This window comes from Hemitrygon akajei, unplaced genomic scaffold, assembly GCF_048418815.1.
Source record: "Hemitrygon akajei unplaced genomic scaffold, sHemAka1.3 Scf000102, whole genome shotgun sequence".
Classification (NCBI taxonomy): Eukaryota; Metazoa; Chordata; class Chondrichthyes; order Myliobatiformes; family Dasyatidae; genus Hemitrygon; species Hemitrygon akajei.
The window spans coordinates 1,248,934-1,276,168 of record NW_027331988.1 but is presented as its reverse complement, the minus strand read 5'-3'; the positions used below and the strand labels follow the sequence as shown (position 1 = coordinate 1,276,168).

General features: G+C 46.8%; 1 protein-coding gene across 1 annotated transcript in view; it reads left to right on the top strand.

The window, feature by feature from the left end:
• LOC140723162 (NACHT, LRR and PYD domains-containing protein 3-like) overlaps positions 1-26,042 on the top strand; it is a 33,466-nt gene extending 7,424 nt beyond the window's left edge. Inside the window, exons 3-11 of the mRNA XM_073037785.1 lie at positions 5,964-6,042; positions 8,343-8,435; positions 12,017-12,183; positions 15,335-15,506; positions 15,606-15,671; positions 21,443-23,180; positions 25,307-25,393; positions 25,549-25,716; positions 25,881-26,042. Coding sequence (XP_072893886.1) covers positions 8,375-8,435; positions 12,017-12,183; positions 15,335-15,506; positions 15,606-15,671; positions 21,443-23,180; positions 25,307-25,393; positions 25,549-25,716; positions 25,881-25,968 — 2,547 coding nt within the window. The 5' untranslated portion in view covers positions 5,964-6,042; positions 8,343-8,374 and the 3' untranslated portion in view covers positions 25,969-26,042. The remainder of the gene's footprint in view (positions 1-5,963; positions 6,043-8,342; positions 8,436-12,016; positions 12,184-15,334; positions 15,507-15,605; positions 15,672-21,442; positions 23,181-25,306; positions 25,394-25,548; positions 25,717-25,880) is intronic.
• Positions 26,043-27,235: the final 1,193 nt, after the last annotated feature.

Here is a 27,235-nt window from a genome sequence, read left to right as displayed (position 1 = left end):
AAAGGGACATATGTGTATAATGGCCGATGGCAGTGTGGTTCCCGGTGGAACATCACTGGTCAAAGATCGTCAGCCAGGTTAAACCTCATTACAACCTGTATGCCACGGGGAAGATAACTATGAATCCAAAAGGCAATTCACTACAGTTCCCAAACATGTTAAGTTTCTGTATGACCCTCCCATGTGGGACCTTGTCAAACACACGGCTAACATCCAAGTAGAAAATACCCATGTGTAACTTTATCATTTGTCACCTCCTGGAAGAACTCAATCAAGTTAGCAAGATGCTATTTCCCCCGTCCAAAGCCTTGCTGCTGATCCCTAACCCACCTCAAACATTCTCTCTTTCATACTCCCATGGGGCAGAAGACATAAAAGGCTGAAGGTCCGTACAATCAGCCTGAAGGACAGCTTTAATTCTGCATTTATAAGACTACTGAATGGTCAGCTACTATGTCATTATCGCATCTTAATAATAATGAGACAATTTTATATTTAAACTTGCAACATTGTACATGTCGTACGAATAACCACTCACTTAGACAACCACAATATACTTACAGAAGAGCAGAAAGAATACTGTTAAGGTATGGACGGATATAAAGAACAACTGATAATAGATTATGCAATTCTATATCAAGCCCCGGGGAAAGCAGAACTCTTTCAATGTTATATTGTCTATCAAAAGCCGTTGGATTCCATCCCTCACTCGTGGTTAATAAAACTTCCTGGTACATAAACCTGACACTTACAATATCTGAAGCATTGACGGACAGTAATCGCCCTATTAACAACCGCAAAGGAACAGCTTCTGTTATCAAAATAAATGAAGGCATTTTCCAGAACGAAATGCTAAGCCCACTATGGTTTTGTCTAGCTTTAAAGACGCTCTCTAATTTACTGAATTGGACAGAAATCGGGTATCAAAGCAGGAAAAAACACTAATGAATTATACCTTGACACACCTGCTGTACAGAATGATTTAGAATTATTCGCTCTTGTATTAGTATAGCTAAAAAAATTAATTCAAATAATCTAACTAATTTTAAAAGGTACAAACATGAGCTTTGTACTAGAAAAGTACAAATCATTAAACATTACTAAATGTGCAGTAGAACTTGTAATGTATGACAGAGAATCAGGATTCAATACAACAGATTGATGGATATGAAACAAAAGCATATTAAGTATATCAGCCAACAAAGAAAATAGATCATTTTCTGATAAAGATAAATGCTTCATCAGAATTTACTTCAGGGCTTAAGAAAATCTGCCAAACTGAGCTGAATTTTAACAATATAACAAAGGCAATAAACGCGTTCACTCTGCCTGATAACGTCTTCCTTTGGCATGATATCTCAGTCTGCAACCGATCTGGAAAACTTTTTTTAAAAAAGGAACTGAAATAACAATCGAGTGCACTTAGATTAACAGTATGATGAAGAGCATTAACGGACATAAAATAGAACTACAGAACAGTTAGATAAAACTTCTCAGAATCAGAACCAGGTTGAATATCAAAGATGTATGTTGCGAGACTTATTGACAATTATTTATATATAATTTTATGCTATATATAAGTAATATACACACCCCCTTCTAGTCCATATTTAGTACATTACACTTCGGCAGTAATTGCAGGCTTGAGTTATGTGGGTAGGTCTCTCTCAGCTTTGCACATCTGGACACGGCATCTTTTCCCCATTCTTTACAAAACTGCTCAGGCTCTGTCAAATTGCATGGGAATCGTTAGTGAATTACACTTTTCAAGTCCAGATAAAAATTATCAATTGGATTGATGTCTGGACTCTGACTTAGCCATTCCAGGGCATTAACTTTGTTGTTTTTAAGCTCCTCCTGAATAACTTTGATTTTATGTTTGGGGTTATTGTCTTGCTGGAAAAATCTATTCCCAAGATGCAGTTTTCCTGCAGATTACATCAGATTCCCTGCTTTTGCTACATTCATTTTACCCTGTACCTTCACAAGCCTTCCAGGGCCTGCTGCAGTGAAACATCCCCACAGCATGAATCTTCATCGTAGGAATCGTGCGATTTTGATGATGTGCAGTGTTAGGCTTACACCAAATATATAATTCAGTGTGATGGCCACAAAGCACAATTTTGATTTAATCATACCTTCGAACTTCAGGGTCTCCCAAATGCCTTCTGGCAAACTTTGGCCGAGATTCCATGTGAGTATACTTTTCAACAGTGGATTTCTCTTTGCCACTCTCCCATAAATCAGTGACTGGCGAAGCACTCGGGCAACAGTTGTTGTCCGCACAGACTCTACAATTTCAGCCACTGAAGCTTGTAAATCCTCAAGAGCTGTCATAGGTCTCTTGGTGGCCTCCCTCGCCAGTCGTCGTCTTGAACGGTCTCTCAGTTTTTGAGGACAGCTCCTCAAGGCAGATTTACAGCTGTGCTATATTATTTCCATTTATAGATCATTGACCTAACTGTACTCCAAGGATATTCAGTGACATGGGAATTATCCTGTAACAATATCCTGACTTGTGCTTTTCAATAACCATTTCACAGAGTTGCTTGCAGTGTTCTTTTGTTTTCAGGGTGTAGGTTTTGCCAGGATACTGACTCTTCAACAGCTGGACCTTACAGATACAGGTGTATTTTACTGCAAACAATTGAAACACCTTGACTGCACACAGGTGTCCAAAAGCAGATCTCCATTTAACTAAACATGTGACTTCTAAAACCAATTGTCTGCAGCAGTGGTGATTTGGTGTCATATTTAAAGTGGCCTAATACTTATACAATCAATTATTTTGAATTTTATAATTGGAATTGTTTTAGATCACTTTAAATAGATGTTTACACTTTGAGTTAAGTATTTTTATGTTGATTGGTGTCAAAAAAGACACATTACATCAAATGTGATTGAACGGTATGAAACAATATAACATGGAAAGAGAGGACATAGAAATCTACGGATCATTACAGGTCCTTGCACCCACAATGTTTTGCTGACCATGTAACCCAGTCTAGAAAATACAAAGTATTGCTCAACAGCATAACCCTCCATTTTTCTGAGCTCCATATACAGTGGCATGCAAATGCCTGGGCACCCCTGGTCAAGGTTTCTGTTACCGTGAATAGTTAAGTGAGTAGAAGATGAACTGATCTCCAAAATTCATAAATTTAAAGACGAAACATTCTTTTCAACATTTTAAGCAAGATTAGTGTATTACTTTAGTTTTGTACAATTTTAGAGTGAAAAAAGGACTACCATGCAAAGGTTTGGGCGCCCCAAGAGTTCTGAGCTCTCAATAACTTCTACCAAGGCGTCAGACCTTAATTAGCATGTTAGGGCCATGGCTTGTTCACAGTCATCGTTAGGAAAGGCTCGGTGATGCAAATTTCAAAGTTGTATAAATACCCTGACTTCACAAACCATGTCCCAACAATCAGCAGACATGGGCTCCTCTAAGCAACTGCCCGGCACTCTGAGAAATAATATAAATGATCCCCACAAAACAGGAGAGGGCTATAGGAAGATAGCAAAGCGTTTTTAGGTAGCCGTTTCCTCAGTTCGTAATGTAATTGAGAAATGGCAGTTAACAGGAACGGTGGAGGTCAAGTTAAGATTTGGAAGACCAAGAAAACTTTCCGACAGAACTGCTCGTTGTATTGCTAGAAAGGCAAACCAAACCCCCGTTTGACTGCAAAAGAACTTCAGGAAGATTTAGCAGATTCTGAATGGTGGCAACACAAGTCAAGTCAAGTCACTTTTATTGTCATTTCGACCATAACTGCTGGTACAGTACATAGTAAAAATGAGACAACGTTTTTTTCAGGACCATGGTGTTACATGACACAGTACAAAAACTAGACTGAACTACGTACAAAAAAAAACAAAAAACAACAGGCCTACACAGGACAAAAACAAAAACAGTGCTGACATTAGAATGAATAATAAACGGGACAATAGGGCAAGGTGTCAGTCCAGGGTTTGGATATTGAGGAGTCTGATAGCTTGGGGGAAGAAACAGTTACATAGTCTGGTCGTGAGATCCTGAATGCTTCGGAGCCTTTTCCCAGACGGCAGGAGGCGAAGAGATTGTATGATGGGTGCGTGGGGTGCTTCATAATGCTGTTTCCTTTGCGGATGCAGCGTGTATTGTAAATGTCCTTAATGGCAGGAAGAGAGACCCCGATGATCTTCTCAGCGGACCTCACTATCCACTGCAGGGTCTTGCTATCGGAGATGGTGCAATTTCCAAACCAGGCAGTGATGCAGCTTCTCAGGATGCTCTCAATACAACGCCTGTAGAATGTGATGAGAATGGCGGGTGGGAGATGGACATTCCTCAACGTTCGCAGAAAGTAGAGACACTGCTGGGCTTTCTTTGCTATGAAACTGGTGTTGAGGGTCCAGGTGAGATTCTCCGCCAGGTGAACCCCAAGAAATTTGGTGCTCTTAACGATCTCTACCGAGGAGCCGTCGATGTTCAGCGGGGAATGGTCGCTCCGTGCCCTCCTGGAAGTCAACAACCATCTCTTTTGTTTTATTCACTTTAAGAGACAGGTTGTTGGCTCTGCACCAGTCCGTTAGCCGCTGCACCCCCTCTCTGTAAGCTGACTCGCTATTTTTGCTGATGAGACCCACCACGGTCGTGTCATCGGTGAACTTGATGATGTGGTTCGAGCTGTGTGTTGCAGCACAGTCGTGGGTCAACAGAGTGAACAGCAGTGGATTGAGAACGCAGCCCTGGGGAGCCCCGGTGCTCAGTGTAATTGTGTTGGAGATGCTGCTCCCGATCCGGACTGACTAAGATCTCCCAGTCAGGAAGTCTAGGATCCAGTTGCAGAGGGTGTTGTTCAGACCCAGTAGGCTCAGCTTTCCAGTCAGTTTCTGAGGGATGATTGTGTTGAATGCTGAACAGAAGTCTATGAACAGAATCCGAACGTTTGTGTCTTTTTTGTCCAGGTGGGTTAGGACCAGGTGGAGGGTGGTGGCAATGGCGTCATCTGTTCAGCGGTTGGGACGGTACGCAAACTGCAGGAGTTCCAGTGAGGGGGCAGCAAGGTCTTCATTTGCCTCATGACGAGCATCTCGAAACACTGCATGATGATGGAAGTGCGTGCAACGGGACGGTACACATGCACAAGTATGACCTTCATGTAACAGCCATCTGAGGAAATCTTTTCCTACGTCCTCACCACAAAATTCAGCGTCAGAGGTTTGCAAAGGCGCATTCAAACAAGCCTGATGCATTTTGGAAACAAGTCCTGTGGACTGATGAAGTTAAAATACAACCTCTTGGCCGCAATGAGCAAAGATATGTTTGGAGAAAAAAGGGTGCAGAATTTCATGAAAAGAACACCTCTCCAACTGTTAAGCACGGGGGTGGATCGATCATATGTTGTAGCCAGTGGCACAGGGAACATTTCACTGGTAGAGGGAAGAATGAATTCAATTAAATATCAGCAAATTCTGGAAGCAAACATCACACCGTCTGTAAAAAAGCTGAAGATGAAAAGAGGATGGCTTCTACAACAGGACAATGATCCTAAAAACACCTCAAAGTCCACAATGGACTACCTCAGGAAGCGCAAGCTGAACATTTTACCATGGCCCTCACTGTCCACCGACCTAAACATCATCGAAAATCTGTGGATAGACCTCAAATGAACAGTGCATGCAAGACGGCCCAAGAATCTCACAGAACTAGAAGTCTTTTGCAAGGAAGAATGGGCGAAAATCCCCGAAACAAGAATTGAAAGACTCTTAGTTGACTACAGAACGGTTTTACAAGTTGTGATACTTGCCAGAGGGAGTGTTGCTAAGTACTGACCATGCGAGGCGCCCGAACCTTTGCTTCCGGCCCTTTTCCTTTTGATTGTTATTCTGAAACAGTAAAAGGTGGAAATAAAAAAGTAATCTTCTTTAAAATATTAAAGAAATGTGACATCTTTAACTTTATGCCTTTTTGATTTCAGGTCATCCTCTACACTTTTAAGGTGTTTGGATGTCGTTACAGAAAAGATGTCAGAGATACATTTTTATTTACGCAGATTGGTGAGTGCAAGGAATGGGCTGCCAGCGACGTTGGTGGAGGCGGATACGATAGGTTCTTTTATGAGACTCCTTGTTAGGAACATGGAGCTTAGAAAAATAGAGGGCTATGGGTAAACCTCGGTAAATTCTAAAGTAAATACATGTTCGGCTCAACATTCTGTTCCGAAGGACATGTATTGTGCTGTAGGCTTTCTGTGTTTCTGTGTTGCTGTGTTTCTATGTTTCTATGTCTCACAGGACCTGAACTCAATCCTACAGTTGATGGAGGCTATCACGTCATACGCTTCCTTAACAACACTGTCAACTTGCGCAGCAGCTTTGAGTGTCTTTTGGACACAGAACTCCAAGATCTCACTGATCCTCCACACTGCCAAGAGTCTGACCATTAAGATAATATTTTGTCTTCAAATTTGATACAACTGGTCACCGTCCTGAATGCGGAATTCAAACATCTATAACTATCTTTTGCTTTCTGTGAGCAAGCCAATTCTGTATCCACAAAACAACTTTCTGAATGAACCTTGCCTTTTGTACCTTATCAAATGCCTCCTGAAATCAATATACACCACATCCGCTGTTCTACCTTCAATGTCTTTTGTTGCATCCTCTGAGAATTTAATCAGGTCCGTAAGGCATGACCTGCCCTTGACAAAGCGATGTTGACTATCCCTAATAAGATTTTGTGTCTCCAAATGCTCATGAATCCAGGCTCTTAGAATCTTCTCTAACAACTTGTCCATCACTGAAGTAAGATTCACTGCTATATCATTTACTGGGTTATCTCTAATCCCTTTCTTGAGTAAGGGAATACAATCTGAAACCCTGGAATTCTCTAGTACTTCGCCCCACCCTATTGATTATGCAAAGATCATCGTCAGATGTTCAGCAATCTCCTCCCTCGCTTCCCAATGTAGCCTGGGAAATATCTCCTACAGTCCTGGCGACTTATACAACTTAATACCTTTCAAAAGCTCCAGCACATCCTCTTTCTTAATGAAGATACATTCAATTATCTCAGAATATTTAAAATGATCGACAGATTGAGAAATATTTTTTCGAGAATGTAGCGTGAATTTTAGCAAAACCAAGTTGCCATTTTTGGCGACCCCCAACGATTTGTTATGCTTGCATGGCGTTCCCTCATCTCCGATGCTGATTGTTACAAAAGTCAGTGATGTGCATTCCATTCTTTATTAGCAATTAACAAGCATACAATCGTGAAGCAATGAAACTGAAGTGTAGCCAAGTGTTAGTTCAATGTATTTGAATGGATAATAATAAAAGATCTGACATCCGCCTGTCCACAGCTGTATACCGCATGGAACAAAGCACAAATGTCTAACTGGTTCCCTTTGCGTTTACCGCGCCCTCACTGATGCGACTAGGTACCATAAAAACATCATAAATACGCATCGCAAAATACAATGCAGATGGAGAACAGATACATGGCTCAAACACAAAGGCTTATCTCTGATGCAGGGTCTTCCACATGAAATATTAACATATTGACTGTCTTGTTGAATAATTCCAGTAGTTTGTTTTATTTATATCAAAGATTTTTGTCAATTTGCTGTTTTGGATGTATGGGGGGTCTACATTGTGTTTAACAGGGGGCAATGTAAGTGTCTGATAACAGCCAAATGATAAGCTCAAAGAAATCTTGACCGGAGTTTAGGTGATAATGACTGTCTTAAAGTACTGCCGGAGAAACCATAGTGGTTCAGGACACGATGTCACGATCTTTTGGGTGACATTACATTTTTCGGGATGTCAGAGTGTTTCTATAGACTCAAACAATATATTGCTAAATGTGTAAATGCCAAGGGATGTTAAACTGAAAGGAGACGGTGAGAATCAGGAATGACTGAGAAATATGCGTAACTCGGTGACGAGAGGAGGAGATGTCCCATTGGTCAGCAGAAATCTTTCAACCCACACTGCTGTAATAGTTGTCCATTACTCGCCATAGCGTCACCAATGTTAGGAGGGCCAAAGCAAATGGCACTGTCCGCTCAACCTGCCTAACCATTCCATTGATAGGTTCCTCAAACGGAATTGCCCGCAATATAGCGAGCAGATGCCCTGAAGAATCCTGGCTCAGTGTACAATCCAGGGAGAGCGCGGAAAGGGTATTGCGTGACTTTGGGTGGATGGGTGCAGCTGAATCCGGCCTTGTCAAGACTTCAGTGGACAGGCTCAAGGTGGTCAGAAGTGTTTGCCTCAGTTTAAATAAACAAAACAGTGCTCTTCTTTACACATCAATTAATGTCTAACCCTGCTGTCAATTTTGCTTGTTTCAGAGCAGCAAAATCTGAACATAACAGCACTCAAGATGGCTCAGCGGGTGGGCAGCGGAGGAGTTACAGTGACGACAACATCAGGAAAAGTCACGGGTATGTTGGTGAATTATTTTAATTAATAAATATTGTGCTGACTGCGTGTCTGGATTTTACTCAGTACTGGCAATTCACAAAAATATTGTGAATATCTCTCGGGGAAACAGTCACATGTGTAAGGAGTAAAATTTTTGTCTCCTCTAACAGATTGTGATGTACATTAAAATAGCGAGTTGCTCCAGAACACAAGACTTTCTGCAAATGACACACAGAATAGTGGCAGAACTCAGCAGGTCAGCTAGCATTCATGGAGAGGAATAAACAATTAACCTTTCGGATCAGGACCACAAGGAATAGAAAATAATGTGACAATATATAGAATTTCTGTCCACTCCCTTTCCAGTCCGATGATGGGCCTTGGCCTGAAACGTCGATCGTTTATTCTCCTCCATAGATGCCACCTGACCTGCTGAGCACGTCCAGAATTTTGTGCGATATCCCAGAGATTTGCTGAGGAAGGGGTTGACCAGGCAGGCAGACAGTAACCCAGAACAAAACGGTGGTGATGGGCAGTACCAGGAGAGTGATGGTGATGGGTTACGATACTGTATTTTCAGGAATAAGCAGAGTACTTTCCAGACAGAGAGAACCATAGAACCATAGTACACTGCAGCACAGTCCAGGCCCTTCGGCCCTCGATGTTGTGTCGACCCATATAATCCTTAAAAAATTACTAAACCCACACTACCCCGTAACCCTTTATTTTTGTTTCATCCATGTGCCTGTCCAAGAGGTTCTTAAATACCCCTAATGTTTTAGCCTCCACCACCATCCCTGGTAAGTCATTCCAGGCACTCACAACCCTCTGTGTAAAAAACTTACCTCTGATGTCTTCTCTAAACTTCCCTCCCTTAACTTTGTACATATGCCCTCTGGTGTTTGCTATTCGTGCCCTGGGAAACAGGGATTGGCTATCACCCCAATATGTTCACCGTTACTCTTCACAGAAAATCTCTGATCTCGCTGATAAGGGAGAGCGGGCGAACAGTTCTGACCTCCTCCTGAGCCTGTTGATGAAGAAAGGATCCCGCGCCCGGGGTATAACACAGGAATAAGCAATTAAGCATATAATATTGTGCCGAAACAGCTAAGAAATAAATCAAACAAAACCAAACACTAATCACTCCTTCCTACAACAAGTCCACATGCCTCCATCTTCCTTACATCCATGTGCCTGTCAAAACGTCTCTTAGAAGTCGCTAACAATTTGCCTCTACCACCTTAACAGGCATCTACAACTCTCTGATTTGAAAAAAAAAATACCCCTCCCATCCTCTTAATCCAACACCCTCTCTCCTTCAGTTCACGCCCTCTAGGAATAGATATTTCAATCATAGAAGACTGATTCTCTCTGCCCACTAAACCAGGCAGCATCCTGGTAAACCTCTTCTGCTCCCTCTCTAAAGCCTCAACATCTCTCCGGTAGTGGGGCGATCGGAACGGTACGCAATGGCCCAGATGAGGCTGAAGCAGAGTTCATCAAGTTGAAACTTGACCTCTGTTTCCACCAACGGTTGTAATTTGCGTCGGGCGGTTCAGTTGTTGAGCCACCAGGATCTGACCAGGTAAATACTGGCACTATGACAGAGATCACAGTGAGACACAGGGAAACGTGTTTACTAGAGGGAGAGCTTTCAAAGGACATTTTGAGAAAGTGGAAGAGAGCTGCTGAGTTTGCGGATCCCCACCGGAGTCTGAGTGGAGAAGGGGGCGATCTGGAGAATAGAAAAAAAAACATATTTCTTCACACAAAAAAAGTCAAAACCTTCTCTTGCCAGCCACTGCCCCCTCCTGAACACCCTCATCCTTCTAAAGTCCCGCAGTTCCTGCAGATTATCTTTTCTTAGAGTTGGGCATCCACTGAAGTTCCAGTCACAGAATAGTAATAATAGCATCACTTTAATTAGAAAAGCAGGTAAAATCCCAACTGGTCTGTTCAACCACAGAGCAGCAGATGAACCCCACTGTGTTCACATCTACACTCCCTAGTGCAAGCACAGCAACAGTGTTAGAGAGGGTGAGACTGGGGGACATATTCCTCAGCTCAGTCCACAGAAGCTGAAATTCCTGTCTGCCGGTGTTGTGTGATGACACTATGGAAGAGTGAGAGATGGGATTTAGGACAGGGAAACCGAGGGCTGTGGGATCGCGGCAAGGAAGGTGGAAAGGACTGAAAATATCTATAAGTAATATTGCAATTAGTTAAACTGTGACCGTCTGGATGGGAAGCTCACTACATCCATAAGCCCATCATGTCTGTGAAAATGGAGCCCGGGGCAGTACATGGGCTCAAGAGATTGTAAGGCTTCATCATCGCAGTCTGAGTTGGATCACTCAACTGCACATTTAACACAGGAGCGAGCGTAGGAAAGACAAATATCACACAACCTAATAATATTCCATCAACCCATGTTTTATCTGATTATTCAAAGCTCTTAACAGAAGTATAAGGAATCTCGGCCAAAACCTTGGTTCAGAGTCTCTCATTTACAAGAGCAAATCCCAAAGATAATGATTTAAATTTGGTACCAGAGATAGACCAATCAGGAAGTTTACAAACTACACACGTCTCTGTCACCTCTGTTAATGTTGTTCCTCTCCACATCCTGTCAATGAAACCCTTTAGTTTCCCTGCACCAAGGGTTTGGTAAATCCGCTGCAGGCTTGTTCGTCACTATTCCTCATGTTGTTTGCCGAGGGAACAGCCACAACAGTGAAATTCTCACACCCATTTCTGAATATGAAACAGAAATACTCCCTGATTATTGAAGAGCATAATTTCTACCACCATTACATTCTCTAAAGTTAATATGTCCACAATCAGTGTTTTCCTACGCTCCCTATCACAACCGAATACATTGAATGGAGATCCCACACGTGTACTTGACAGGGTCCTGATAACCTGTGAGATTCCATACACCCCTGACAGGGTCCTGACACACTGTGAAACCCCACACACCCCTGACAGGGTCGTGATACACTGTGAGGCCCCACACACCCCTGACAGGGTCCTGACACACTGTGAGACCACACACACCCCTGAGAGGGTCGTGATACACTGTGAGCCGAAAAAATCTGTAGAATCGGGAATTCTAAGCATCAAACACAAAATGCTTGAGCAACTCAGCGGGCCAGATATCAGCTTTGGGAGTAAAGGATCAACATTTTTTGAAGGATCTCGGCCCGTAACCTAGACTGTATTACACATTTCCATAGTTGCTGCCTGAACTGTTGAAATCTTACAGCAGCTTATGTATGTCTCTACTCATGGTTGGATTTATAAAATTCAACGTATCAAATATTTCTTTACACCCTTAACTCTACGTGACACGACTTTGAATCAATTAAAATCCTTGGGGTCGTATCCAGGTTCCTCAGAGCACTACTCACTGCTCTGTCCTTCGCAGTGAAATTCCTTCTCTGATCTGCCCTTCCAAATTGTAACACATTAGTGTGTCTATTTCGGATTTTGTTCGGTCACCTGCTGCACAGAATCCCCGTCTTTAGGCTCCAGAGAGATATTTTCAGTCCAATAGGTGTTCGATAATGTCTTAAATTTTCCCCATGTTCCTTCACAGGTCCGAGCTCAGTGATCACAGAGCTCCTGGCAAGCTGGAATGATTTCCAGCTGCTGCAATTGACGGACTTCTACCGGGACAGGCTGGAGCAGGCGATGGAAGGAGGGGTGCACAGAGTGAGCCTGACGTTAACGGCCGAGAATCAGTTCAGCGGAGAGGAACATCGGGTGAGTGTGAGGGAGAATGGGTTTGAATTTTCACACATCACAGGACTGATGGGTGTCGAAACTCTGATTCATTGGGATATCAAAGCATAAAAGCAAATCACAAAAAAAGTATATATAATTCATAAAAATGTGAATCTCAAGCAATGATTGAAAGAGTTTAATGTTCAGAGCGAGGGGAGTAGGCAACAGTTCTATGATGCTGCAATCAAAGAGGTTAAATGGAAATACAGCCCGAATTTTTATTTCATGAAGCCTGTACAGTGTGACGGCAGGAGGTCAGTGAGAACTGGGGCATTATTAATGGACGCCACAGGAGCTTTAGTGTGTTCTGTTCTGGGTGAAGATGATATTGTTAGAATCTGTATTTGCAAGGCCTATTGAGAAAGAAAGGAGGAATGGGATACAAGGGGACGTTGATTTGTGGATCCAGAACTAGCTTGCCCATAGAAGGCAAAGAGTGGTTTAGACGGGTCATCATATTCTGCATGGAGGTCTGACACCAGTGGAGTGCCTCAGGGATATGTTCTGGGACCCTTACTGTTCGTGATTTTTATAAATGACCTTGCTGAGGAGGTGGAGGGATGGGTTAGAACGTTTGCTGATGACACAAAGGTTGGGGGTGTTGTGGATAATGTGGAGGGCTGTCAGAGGTTATAGCGGGACATTGAAAGAATGCAAAACTGGGCTGAGAAGTTGCAGATTGAGTTCAACCCAGATAATTGTGAAGAGGTTCTGTCTGGTAGGTCAAATATGATGCCAGAATATAGTATTAATGGTAAGACACATGACAGTGTAGAGGATAGGCGGGATCTTTGGGTCCGAGACCACTGGACGCTCAAAGCAGCTGCGCAGGCTGATCCTGTGGTTAAGAAGGCGTATGGTGCATTGTCCTTCAATAATTGAATAATTGAATTTAGGAGCTGACAGGTAATGTCGCAACTATATAGGACCATTGTCAGACCCCACTTTGAGAACTGTGCTCATTTCTGGTCGACTCACTACAGGAAAGATGTGGAAACCATAGAAAGGGTGCAGAGGAGATTTACAAGGATGTTGCCTGGATTGTGGAGCATGCCTTATGAGAATAGGTTGAGAGAACTCGGTTTTTTCTCCTTAGAGAGACAGAGGATGAGAAATGGCCTGATAGAGTTGTATAAGATGATGAGAGGCATTGATCGTGTGGATAGTCAGAGGCTTTTTTCCCAGGGCTGAAATGGTTGCCACAAAAGGACACAGGTTTAATGAGCTGAGGGGTAAGTATAGAAGAGATGTCAGGAGTGTTTCTTACTCGGAGAGTGGTGAGTGCGTGGAATGGGCTGCCAGCAACGGTAGTGGAGGCGGATACGATAGGGTCTTTTAAGAGACTTTTAGATAGGTACATGCAGCTCAGTAATATAGAGGGCTATAGTTAGGGACATGTTTGGCACAACTTTGTGGGACGAAGGGCGTGTATTGTGCTGTAGGTTTTCCATGTTTCAATGCAAGAAGTGTGAATAGGGAAATACTGCCATGTTGTAATGTGTAATCATTGAATAAATCTCCTCTGGAAAAGGCAAAGGAAAGGCATCAGATGTCCACTGTCATGTTGGACACTGGCGGACTGAGAAGATGAATCACATCATCTTTTCCATATAACCTATAACAATTACAGCACGGAAACAGACCATCTCGGTCCTTCTAGTCCGTGCCGAACGCTTACTCTCACCTAGTCTCAGTGGCCCGCACTCATCCCATAACCCTCCATTCCTTTCCTGTCCATATATCTATCCAATTTTACTTTAAATGACAATATCGAACCTGCCTCCACCACTTCTACTGGAAGATCATTCCACACAGCTACCACTCTCAGAGTAAAGACATTCCCCCTCGTGTAACCCTTAAACTTTTTCCCCTTAACTCTCAAATCATGTCCTCTTGTTTGAATCTCCCCTACTCTCAATGGAAAAAGTCCATCCACATCAACTCGATCTATCCCCCTCATAATTTTAAATACCTCTATCAAGTCCCCCCTCAACCTTCTACGCTCCAAAGAATAAAGACCTAACTTGTTCAACCTTTCCCTGTAACTTAGGTGCTGAAACCCACGTAATATTCCAGTAAATCATCTCTGTACTCTCTCTATTTTTTAAACATCTTTCCTATAATTCAGTGACCAGAACTGTACACAATACTCCAAATTCGGCCTCACCAATGCCTTGTACAATTTTAACATTACATCCCAACTCCTATACTCAATGCTCTAATTTATAAAGGCCAGCATACCAAAAGCTTTCTTCACCACCCTATCCCCATAAGATTCCATCTTCAAGGAACTATGCACCATTATTCCTAGATCACTCTGTTCCACTGCATTCTTCAATACCCTACCATTTAACATGTATGTCCAATTTGGATAATTCCTACCAAAATGTACCGCCTCACACTTATAAGCATTAAACTCCATCTGCCATCGTTCAGCCCACTCTTCTAACTGGCCTAAATTTCTCTGCAAGCTTTGCAAACCTACTTCATTATCCACAACGCCAACTACCTTAGTATCATCTGCATACTTACTAATCCAATTTACCACCCCATCATCCAGATCAGTAATGTATATGACAAACAACATTGGACCCAGTATAGATCCCTGAGGCACACCACTAGTCACTGGACTCCAATCTGGCAAACAGTTATCCACCACTACTCTCTGGCATCACCCATCCAGCCACTGTTGAATCCATTTTACCACTTCAATATTAATACCTACGGATTGATCCTTCCTAACTAACCTTCCGTTCAGTAGTTTCTGCAACTTCTCTGAGACTGTTCACGCTGTAATAGAAACCTTTCTGACTTCTTTCTTCATCTGTGATCAATATTTTCTGACCTGACGGTTTTACATCGTCAAATCCGGTGAGGGATTATTTATGGATTTGGAGCCACGTCAATGAAGCGGTCACAGACCAGCCAGGATCTCATTGACTGGTGGACCAGGTTCACGGTGAATGTCCCGCCGTGTGCTCTGCACTCAGAATGTACAGTCCATGTCCAGACAGGATCAGCACCCGTCCGGGTGACTGCTCAGTGTGATCCCGTTACAGAGCACATCATTTACTTCTCATTCTCTGTGGAATCTGTCAGTCCTCAATATGTTCACTGTTACTCTTCACAGAAAATCTCTGATCTCGCTGATAAGGGAGAGTGGGCGGACAGTTCTAAACTCCTCCTGAGCCTGGTGATGGAGAAAGGCTCCCGCGCCCGGAGGGTGATGTGGGAAACCTTTTTGAAAATGCGGAATGATGCTCCAATGTTGGACAAAATACTGAAGGAATTACAGATATATGGTGAGATAATATCAGAGATTAATTTAAATTTTTATCGCAACACTGCACACTTTAAAATTTTACAAAAATGATTTCCTCAATTTGTTTAAATTCAAACAGGTTGTGATTCTTCCCATCGTCCAATTCCCGATCAACTTTTACTAAAGATTCTCAGTGAGCTGAAAGGTAAGTGAACATTCATTGAACATTGCAGAGTATAACAGAGGAATAAGCCATTAGGGAAATAATATTGTGCCGAAACAGCAATGAAATAAATCAAACAAACCTTAATTGCAGTCTCTCCTTCCTTCACCATGTCCACATGCCTCCATCTTCCTTACATCCATGTGCCTGTCCAAAAGTCCCTTAAAAGCTTCTAATAATTTGCTTCGACCACCTTACCAGGCAGTGCGTTCCAGGCAGCCACGACTCTCCGATGTAAAGAAAAACTACCACTCACATCCCCCTTAATCTAAACCCCGCTCACCTTCACTGCACGCCCTCTAGTAACAGATATTTCAAACCCAGGAGATTGATTCTCTCTGCCCACTCTATCGAAGTCTCATAATTTTGGATAGTTGTCAGAGCTCCCTCAATCTCTGATGATCGAGAGAAAACATTCCAAATTTATCCAGCCTTTCATGATAGGACATGCCCTCTGAACCAGGCAGCATCCTGGTAAACCTCTTCTGCTCCCTCTCTAAAGCCTCAACATCCCTCCGGTAGTGGGGCGATCGGAACGGTACGCAATGGCACAGATGAGGCTGAAGCAGAGTTCATCAAGTTGAAACTTGACCTCTGTTTCTACGAACGGTTGTAATTTGCGTCGGGCGGTTCAGTTGTTGAGCCACCAGGATCTGACCAGGTAAATATTGGAACTGAGACCGAGAACACAGTGAGACACAGGGAAACGTGTTTGCTAGAGGGAGAGTTTACAAAGGACATTTTGAGGAAAGAGTCAGAGAGCTGGCGAGTTTGAGGAAAGTGGTCACACCGCTCTGGGGCCTGCAACTACAGATCCCCACCGGAGTCAGTAGAGAAGGGGCGATCTGCAGAATGGAAAAGAACTTATTATTTCTTCACACCAAAGAGTCAAAACCTTCTCTTGCTCGCCACTGCCCCCTCCTGAACAGCCTCAACTATTTTCTCAACTACCCCAATTCCTGCAGATGATCTTTTCTTAGCTTGGGCATCCAGTGAAGTGTGAGACACCACACACCCCTGACCGGCTCCAAACACACTGTGAGATCTCCAACTCACTGAGAAGATCCTGACAGACAGTGAGACACCGCACGCCCCTGACAGGTGCCGGACACACTGTGAGACCACACACACCCCTGACAGGGTCCTGACACACTGTGAGACCCCACACACTCCTGGCAGGGTCCTGACACACTGTGAGACCAGACAAACCTCCGGTAGTTTTCTGACACACTGTGACACCCCAGACACCCCTGACAGTGTCCTGACACACTGTGAGACCCCACACATTATTGAGATAGTATGACACACTGTGACACTCACACACACCTGACAGTGTCCTGGCACACTGGGAAACACCACACATTATTGAGATAGTATGACACACTGTGACACTCACACACACCTGACAGTGTCCTCACACACTGTGAGACCTCACACATTATTGAGATATTATGACACACTGTGACACTCACACACACCTGACAGGGTCCTGACACACTGTGAGATCCCACACACCCCTGAAAGGTTCCAGACATACCATAAAACCCCATACGCCCCGACAGAGCTCTGACACACTGTGAAACCCCACATACTCTTGGAAGGGTCCTGACGCACTGTGAGACTCCACACACCCCTGGCAGGTTCCTGACACACTGGGAGACACCACTATGAGACCCCACACATCAAAGGCAGGGTCCTGGAACACTGTCAGGCACCCCACATCCCTGACAGCATCCTGACAAACTCTGAGACCCCAGAATCCCTTAGTACGCTCCCGACATGCTGTGAGGTCGCACATACCCCTGGCAGGTTCCCAACACACTGTGAGACACCATAGCCCCCTGAAAGAGACCTAACACAAAGTGAGAGTGAGACCCCAAACACCTCTTCAAGGGTCCGGACAGGTTGTGATATTGCACACACCACTGACAGGAACCTGACCCAGTGTCCGACCCCAGAAATCCCTGACAGGGTCCTGACACGTTGTGAGCCCCACACATCCCTGACAGTATCCTGTCACACTGTGACACCTTGCACACCCAATAGAGTTCTGACACCCTGGGACACTCAAAATACAGCACCGACAGAGTCCTGACACACTGTGGGACCCCGGACACCCCTGACAGGGTCCTGACAGCCTGTGAGACACCACACACCCCTGACAGGGTCCTGACACACAGTGAGACCACACAGAGCTCTGGCGGGTTCCCGACAGGTTGTGAGACGCCACACATCCTTGACAGGCTCCAAACACAGTACTGACACGGTCCTGACACACTGTGAGATCTCCATCACACTGAGAGGATCCTGACAGACCGTGAGAATCCACACGCCCCTGATAGGTTCCTGACACATTGTGAGACGCCACACAACACTGGCAAGGTCTTGACACACTGGGAGAAACCACACCGCCCTGTCAGGGTGTTGACGCAATATGAGAATCCACACTCCCCAGCATGGTCCTGACACACTGTGAGATCCCACAAACCCCTGAAAGGTTCCGGACATACTGTGAAACCCCACACAACTCTGGCAGGGTCCAGACACACAGTGACAGGCAACAGCCTCCTAACAGGGTGTCGACACATTGTGAGACGCCACACACCCCTGACAGGGTCCTGACACACTGTGAGATCCCACACACCCCTGACAGCGTCCTGACACACTGGCAGACCCCACACACACCTAGCAGGGTCCTGGCTCACTGTGAGACCTCAGACACCCATGAGAGGTTCCTGGCACGCTTTGAAACCCAACACACCGCTGACAGCGTGTAACACACTATGAGACCTCACACACCTGACAGGGTCCTGACACAAACTGAGACCCCATAAAACCCTGACAGGGTTGTGATACACTGTGAGACAACACACACCCTGACAGGAGCCTGACACACTGTGAGAGTTCACACCCTTCAGAAGTTCCTGACACATTCTGAGACCCCACGCACCACTGACAGGTACCTGACAATTTGTGAGACCCCACACACCCCGGACATGGTCCCGACACACTGTGAGACCCGACACACCCTTGACAGGGTCCTGATAGACTGTGAGACCTAACACACCCCTGGCAGATTCCTGACACACTGTGAGACCCCACACACCCCTGACAGGGTCCTGACACTCTGTGAAACCCCACACGCCCCTGACAGGGTCCTGACATACTGTGAGACCACATACACACCTGACAGATTACTGACACACTGTGAGACCACGTACACACCTGGCAGGCTCCCGACAGACTTTGAGATGCCGTACACACATGACAGGGTCCTGACACACAGTGAGACGTCACACACCCCTGGCAGTGTCCCGGCACACTTTCAGATCCCACGCACCCCTGCAGGGTCCTGATAGACTGTGAGACTACACACCCCTGACAGCGTTCTGATACACTGTGAGACCCCATGCCACCCTGACAGCGTCCTGACATACTGTGAGACCCCATGCCACCCTGACAGCGTCCTAATACACAGTGAGACCCCACACACCCCTGACAGGGTCCTGACAATTTGTGAGACCCCACACACCCCGGACATGGTCCCGACACACTATCACATCCCACACTCCCCAGCATGGTCATGACACACTGTGAGACCCGACACACCCTTGACAGGGTCCTGATAGACTGTGAGACCTAACACACCCCTGGCAGATTCCTGACACACTGTGAGACCCCACACACCCCTGACAGGGTCCTGACACTCTGTGAGACCCCACACGCCCCTGACAGGGTCCTGACACACTGTGAGACCACACACACCCCTGACAGATTACTGACACACTGTGAGACCACGTACACACCTGGCAGTGTCCGGACACACTCTGAGACCCCGCAGACCCCTGGCAGGCTCCCGACTGACTTTGAGATGCCATACACACATGACAGGGTCCTGACACACAGTGAGACGTCACACACCCCTGGCAGTGTCCCGGCACACTTTCAGATCCCACGCACCCCTGCAGGGTCCTGATAGACTGTGAGACCCCATGCCACCCTGACAGCGTCCTGACACACTGTGAGACCCAATGGCACCCTGATAGCGTCCTAATACACAGTGAGACCCCACACACCCCTGACAGGGTCCTGACAATTTGTGAGACCCCACACACCCCGGACATGGTCCCGACACACTATCACATCCCACACTCCCCAGCATGGTCCTGACACACTGTGAGACCCGACACACCCTTGACAGGGTCCTGATGGACTATGAGACCTAACACACCCCTGGCAGATTCCTGACACACTGTGAGACCCCACACACCCCTGACAGGGTCCTGACACTCTGTGAGACCCCACACGCCCCTGACAGGTTCCTGACACACTGTGAGACCACACACACCCCTGACAGATTACTGACACACTGTGGGACCGCAGAAATACTTACCAGGGTCCTCACAGGATGAGGGACCCCACACACTCCTGGCAGTGTCCTGACACACTGTGAGTGCACACACACCCCTGACAGGTTCCTGACACACTGTGTGACACCACACACCACTAACACCACGAGCCCCACCCAACCCTGAATGGGTCCTCACAGGATGAGAGTCCCCACAGAACCATGGCAGTGTCCTGACACACTGAAACCCTAAACATACCTGACATGTTCCAGACACTCAGAGACCCCACACACCCCTGACAGGGTGTTGACACATTGTGAGACTCCACTCACACATGACAGGGATCTGGCACACTGAGAGACCACACACACTTCTAAAAGGGTCCTGTCAAAAATTAAGACCCCACACATCCTCTGACAGTGTCCTGACACACAGTGAGTCCCGACATACCCCTGTTAGGCTGCTGACACACTGTAAGACCACACTCACTCTTGAAAGGGCCCTGATAGACTATGGAACCTAACACTCCCTTGGCAAGGCCTTGACACACAGTGACACCCCACCCACCTCTCGTAGTGTCCGGACCCACTCTGAGACCCCGCAGACCCCTGGCAGGTTCGTAACCGACTATGAGATCCCACACGCTCCTGACAGTGTCCTGACACATTGTGAGAGGCCAGACAACCCTGCACGGTCCTCTCACACAGTGAGCCCCAAACACACCCGGCAGGGTCCCGACACACTGTCAAACCCCAAAAAACCCAGCATGGTCCTGACACACTGTGAGACCCCTCACACCTCTGACAGGATGCAGTCACACTGTGAGACCCCACAGACACCTATTAGGGTCCTGACACACTGTGAGGCCCCACACACCCCAGACAGGATTCAAAGACACTTTGAGATGCCTCACACACCAACCAGCCACCCACAGTGCACGTGCTGATGCACAGTTACTTGTTTGTATTTTGATTCAGTGACGGTGGGAGGTGAGGGGGAGCTGTGATTCCCCGACCTGTTCCTTTGACAGAATGCCCACCACCCTCTTCTCCATCTCCATATGCCACATCAACACTGGGGATTAAAAGTTTCTTCCACAGAAAAAAATGACAGCTGTGACAGTAGTGGGAGATTGTCCGGTACGGGACAGTTGGGGGTCAGTAAACTACCAGGGAAATACTCACCTTTGCAGCACAGTTAATGTGGAAATGTGATGACCTGGTGTTTATCTGGACCAGGCCTCTCTGTCCAGTCAGCGGTCTGTTAATTGAATTTACTTTACTGTATGAACATCCATTGGTGAATCCATTAATGCAATCGCTTTGAGCTAACTCTTGTGTGCTAAAATACAGAGTTCTGAGATGAGGCATCTAACAGTTTGTCTGCTGTCTGTTCCCATGGAAGATGTTCAACAGAAACACAAGGAGACTCTGCGGGCACAAACTGAAACACTGAGAGTGAACACCATCCTGATGAGGGAGAAGGTGAAGGTTTTCCAGCTGGTTGATCGATACGCTGAGCTCACGGTCATTTCTACTGTTCGAGATCGGAGACTGGTGGAACATGAGCTGCTGGCAAGAGGCAGAGACCACGTGGAGTGGAGAGAAAAACATCTCCGTGGACACCTGGAAAAACTCCGGACGGATCAGCTGTTCCAGAGCAGCTTTTCCCGAAGTAAATCCAAATCTGGAAGTTCGGCAGCAGTGGCCGGAGTCCCGGGAATCGGAAAAACAACAATGGTACAAAAGATTGTTTATGACTGGGCCACGGGGAAAATATACCAACAATTCCAGTTTGTCTTCAGTTTTAAATTCCGGGATTTAAACTCCATTAACAACAGAATAAACCTGAGGGAACTGATTCTGGATCAGTATCCTTACTTTGGGAATTTACTGAGAGAGGTCTGGAAGAACCCAGAGGGTTTGCTGTTTATATTCGATGGTTTGGATGAATTCAAGCACAGAATCGATTTCGCTGACAGTCGGAGAGATACAGAACCCAAGCACCAGTGCCCAGATCCCGAGTGGTGGTGTGAAGTGTCTGACATTGTGTACAATTTAATCCAGGGCAAGCTGCTCCCGGGGTGTTCAGTGCTGGTGACCACCCGCCCCACTGCGTTACATTTATTGGAAAAGGCAGAGATCAGTGTCTGGGCTGAAATCCTGGGATTTGTTGGTGATGAACGGAAGGAATATTTCAATAGGCATTTTGAAGATCAGACGGTGGCAGCAGCTGTTTTCAAACACGTGAAGGAGAACGAGATTCTGTACACCATGAGCTACAACCCCTCCTACTGCTGGATCCTCGCTCTGGCACTGGGATCCTTCTTCACAAAAAGAGTCAGGGACCCGCAGCGAGTTCCCAAGACCATTACCCAACTGTACTCCTACTATATTTACAACATCCTGAAAAACCACGGCCGTGAGATTCAGAACCCCCGTGATGTGTTACTCAGGGTTGGTCAGATGGCCTTCAGAGGAGTGTCCGAGAGAAAGATTGTGTTTACAGATGGAGATTTGATCAACTACAATCTGCATCCTTCCCAGTTCCTGTCCGGGTTCCTGATGGAGCTTTTGGAGAGAGAGGATTCAGCCCGGTGTGTGATGTACACATTCCCACACCTCACCATCCAAGAGTTTGTAGCTGCAGTTGCACAATTCCTGAATCCACATCCCGGGGATATCCTGAAATTCCTCACAAAAGCCCACAGCACGACAGATGGGCGATTTGAGGTATTTCTCCGTTTTGTTGCTGGTCTCTCCTCCCCAATGACAGCTCAGGGCCTGGATAAGTTTCTGGGTACATTTCCTCATGAAACAACCTGCCGAGTGATTGACTGGGTGAAGGAGGAGGTTAAACGTCGGAGTGGAAACACAGAGAGTGAAGCTGGTAAAAGGAGTCTCCTGAACACATTGCACTACCTGTTTGAGTCTCAGAATCGTGGGCTGGCTCAGGCCGCACTGGGATCTGTGGAAAGACTTTCATTGAATGGAATGATACTGACCCCGATTGACTTTGCGGTCCTGTCTCATGTCGTCGGACTCTGTGATACAATAAAACACCTCGAACTGCAGGGCTGCCACATTCAGTATGAAGGAATCCAGCGGCTGGGACCCGGGCTGCACAAGTGCCAGGAGCTGAGGTAACTTGATTTATCTCTCACTCTGAACTGTGAAACTGTCCCATTGTGTTGTTTCAATGTAAAAGAATTCCGATAAATTTGTAGTGAATCTGATTGTGAAGAATTGTGACAAATACCCACAGGGTCAGTCAGTAATTCCCCAAGGATGGGACGGTTCTGTGGTTCCTTGTGAAGGGATGTTGGAGACTTCATCAGATCAGTGAACAACGGCCATTGGTTTAATGGTAGTAAATCACAGGAATGGCCGTGTTTCTCACTGCCTGTGACACGTCCATTGACAATGTTCCTTCTCACTGTTACTGACACCCAGACCGACACTGACTGCAGCAGGTGGGTCAGAGATTCACACCTCCTTCCCGGTGAGGGACAAGAGACCGTCAGCAGACTGTCCCAGTGAGAAGAAAAGAAATACCATTGTGAGATTGTCCTCCCCGTGTGTGACTTTGCTCACTTCCAGATACGCAAAGAGCGAGGGCGCATCTCCTCTGGGCCTCTGTTCAGACCCAACACACACGTACAAAAAATTTCTGCATCCTCTCGTCTTGTAGGATTATCGTTTACCCTTGGAAACCTCCTGTGGGACCTTTCATCCCAATCCCCCTTCCATTCTTTGGAATCTCGCCGACATCTCCCTTCCTCCTGTGGGATCTCTTCCCCACCCCACTTCCTGTGGGATCGCTCTTCCCCATCCCCTTTCCTCCTGTGAGATCTCTCTCCCCCATCGACTTCTTCCTGTCGGATCTCTCTTTGGCATGCCCCATTGTCCTGTGGAATTTCTCTTCCCCAACCGACTTTCTCCTGTGAGATTTTTCTTCCCGTTTCCACATCCTCCTGTGGGATCTCTCTTCCCCATCCATCCTCCTCCTGGCCGATCTCTCAACACCTTCCCCCTTCCTGCTGTGGGTTCTCGCTTCCCCATCCCCTTCTTCCTGTGGGATCCCTTCGTCCTGTGGGTTCTCTCTTCCCCACCCCCCATTGTCCTGTGGACTTTCTCTTCCCCAACCCGCTTCCACCTGTGAGATTTCTCTTCCCCATCCCCCTTCCTTCTGTGGAATTTCTATTCCCCATCCCCTTCCTGCTGTGGGCTCTCTTCTCCCCATCAACTTCCTGCTGTTGGATCACTCTTCCTCATCCCCCTTCCTCATGTGGGATCACTCTTATCTATCCCCCTTCCTCCGCGGGATATCTCTTTCCCATCCAACTTCTTCCTCTGGGATCGCTCGTGTATCCGACGTCCTCATGTGGGCGCTGTCTTCCCCATCCCCCTTCCTCCTGTGGATCTTCTTTTCCCATGCCCCTCTTCCTGTCGGATCTCTCTCCCCCATGCTCTTTCCTCCTGTGGGGTCTCTCTCCCCCATCCCCCTTCCTCCTGTGGGCTCTCTCTCCCCCATCCCCCTTCCTCCTATGGGATCTCTCTCCCCGATCCCCCTTCCTCCTGTGGGATCTCTCTTCCCCAACCCCCTTCCTCCCTTGTATCACTCGTCCATCCGACTTCCACCTGTGGGATCTGTCTTCCCCATCCCCCTTCCTCCTGTGGGCCCTCTGTTCCCATGCCCACTCTTCCTGTGGGATCGCTCTTTCCCATCTCCAGTCCTCCTGAGGTATTTCTCCTATTCATCCCCCATCCTCCTGTATGATCTCACTTCCCCATCCCTCCACTTCCTGTCGGATCTCTCTTCCCCATGCTCCTTCCACCTGTGGGATTTATCTTCCAGACCCCCTTTCTTCCTGGTGGATTTCCCTTCCCCTTCCCCCTTCCTCCTGTGGGATCTCTCTTCCCTATCCCCCTTCCTCCTGTGGTATCTCTCTTCCCCATCCCTTTAGCTCGGGTGGGACTATTTTACTGTGTTCCATTGACATTTCTGCATTTCAGTCAGGAACACTTTTCTCTCCATCGGGGATTGGGACAAAACATGTGGTGTTTACAGGGTCACACTGACAGACGAAATTACTGACATTCGGCGAATATTCTGGAGCTGGGCAGTTCGGGACATTGACAGTGATGGGAACTCCGATCAGTGATTTACTGAAGAGTTTAATATTTCCTGAAATATCCGAGTGAGAGAAATTCCCCCAAACCCACGGTTTGAATCACTTTGTTCATCAATCTGTCTGTTTGTGTTTAGACTTGGATGGAATGACCTGGGAGATTCAGGAGTGAAACTGGTGTCTGCGGCTCTGAGGAACCCGGAGTGTAAAATACAGAAACTGGGGTAAGTACCAGATTGTAGGAGATTGTGTTTACAGTCACTGGGTGTCTGACACTGAACATTAATGTGATGAGTAATTGTGTTACCGATAAACACCAGGGATTTGTTCCGTCTCCTGTCTCTCTGTGTCCTTCACCCTCACTCGCTCTCATCTCCAGGCTGTGGAAAGTCGGTCTCACAGATTCTGGTGCGAAGGATCTCGTCTCCGCTCTCAGTACAAACACATCACTGACGGGGCTGGACCTGAGATCAAACTCGCTGACAGACCGATCTGGCCCCGCTCTCCGCCGCCTCATACTGACCCTCCCGAGTCTGGAGTGGATCGGGTGAGCGTTTGTGTTAATGTTCAATGTGATAAAATATCAGCGGATCTGCGGGTTTTCCGGTGATATTTGTCTGTGAGTGTTGTTGAAACATTAACCCCGGTCCCCTGTTACTGACACTGTTGTTTAATCTGTTTATTTCATCTTTATTCTCCCATCTGTTTCAGGCTGGTGGGGAATCTGTTCAGTCGGACCGGGGAGAAGGAACTGAGATCTCTGCAGGAACCCAGACCCGGACTGACAGTGACCGTGTGAACATCTGAATGTGTGAACATCCCCGCCTACGGGATTGGGGCATCTTGGCCGATTCCCCGCCCTCCCCTTTAACTCCCGCCCTTATCTTTAACGGGCTGCGCGCCGGGGGTGATTCCCAACGGTTTAAACGGTACCAGCTCAGGTCTCGCGCTGTCTGTCGCTCGGAGCTTGGAACGGTCCCGCAGTGACGTGTTTCCGCTTGTTGTCCGGCGGGGCAGGTTCCGGCGGATGTGCGTTTTCGAGACACCCACGTGACACCCCGGAGAATTACCCAGACAAGAAGAGCTCGGGGGCCGGGGCTCAGTCTGGGACACCGGTATCCCGGGGTGGGATTATCCCGGGAGATAATCCTTTTGCTCCCTTTGCTGAGGACGGTGCATTTGGCAGCCTGGCCGATATAATGATGTTAAATTGACAAATCCCTCGGCAGTGACCCTGGATCTGCAGTGATCCCGGACACGGTCCTGAAGTGTGATTTTATAATCATCGGTTCCCCGATGCAGAGTGACGGTGAGAAAAGGGACTGATGATTCAACCGGTCACTCGTTGTCGCCGGTCAGTTAATTGTGTGTGACTGTGAGTGAGTCGGGAGCAGCTTATTTATTCCCGCACGTCAGTAGCTCACACGTTGTTTAATTTACATCTGTCATGATGAAATCAATAAACCGCTGTAACTTCCTGTCCTGGTGCCGGACTCGAGTTTTATTTGAGGTTTCTGCTGCCCCCCGCACCCTGTGCCCTGCAACAGTGGGTCGGAGCTCCTCACACTGACACAGTAGCGTCTCAGCTCCAGGCTGAGGGAGGTCGGATGGCCAGGATCTCATCTCCACCAAACCCTTTTCTGGTTAACTGATCCCCGCTGACAGATAAAATTGACGATAATATCACACGTGAGACCACTGTGGTCCCGAGTAAGAGACGGATGGGGGATGGAATACCGACGTTACACACGGAGTGAAGCTCCCTCCACCGTATACTCCACATTATACACTCCCAGGGTCAGACACAGAGTGAATCTCCCTCCGCACTGTCACATCGCACACTCCCGGAGTCAGACACAGAGTGAATCTCCCTCCACACCGTCCCATCACACACTGCCGGGACCAGACACAGAGTGAATTTCCCTCTACACTGCCCCATCACACACTCCCGGCGTCAGACACAGAGTGAATCTCCCTCCACATCGTCCCATCACACACTCCCGGGGTCAGACACAGAGTGAATCTCCTTCCACACTACCACATCACACACTCCCGGGGTCAGACAC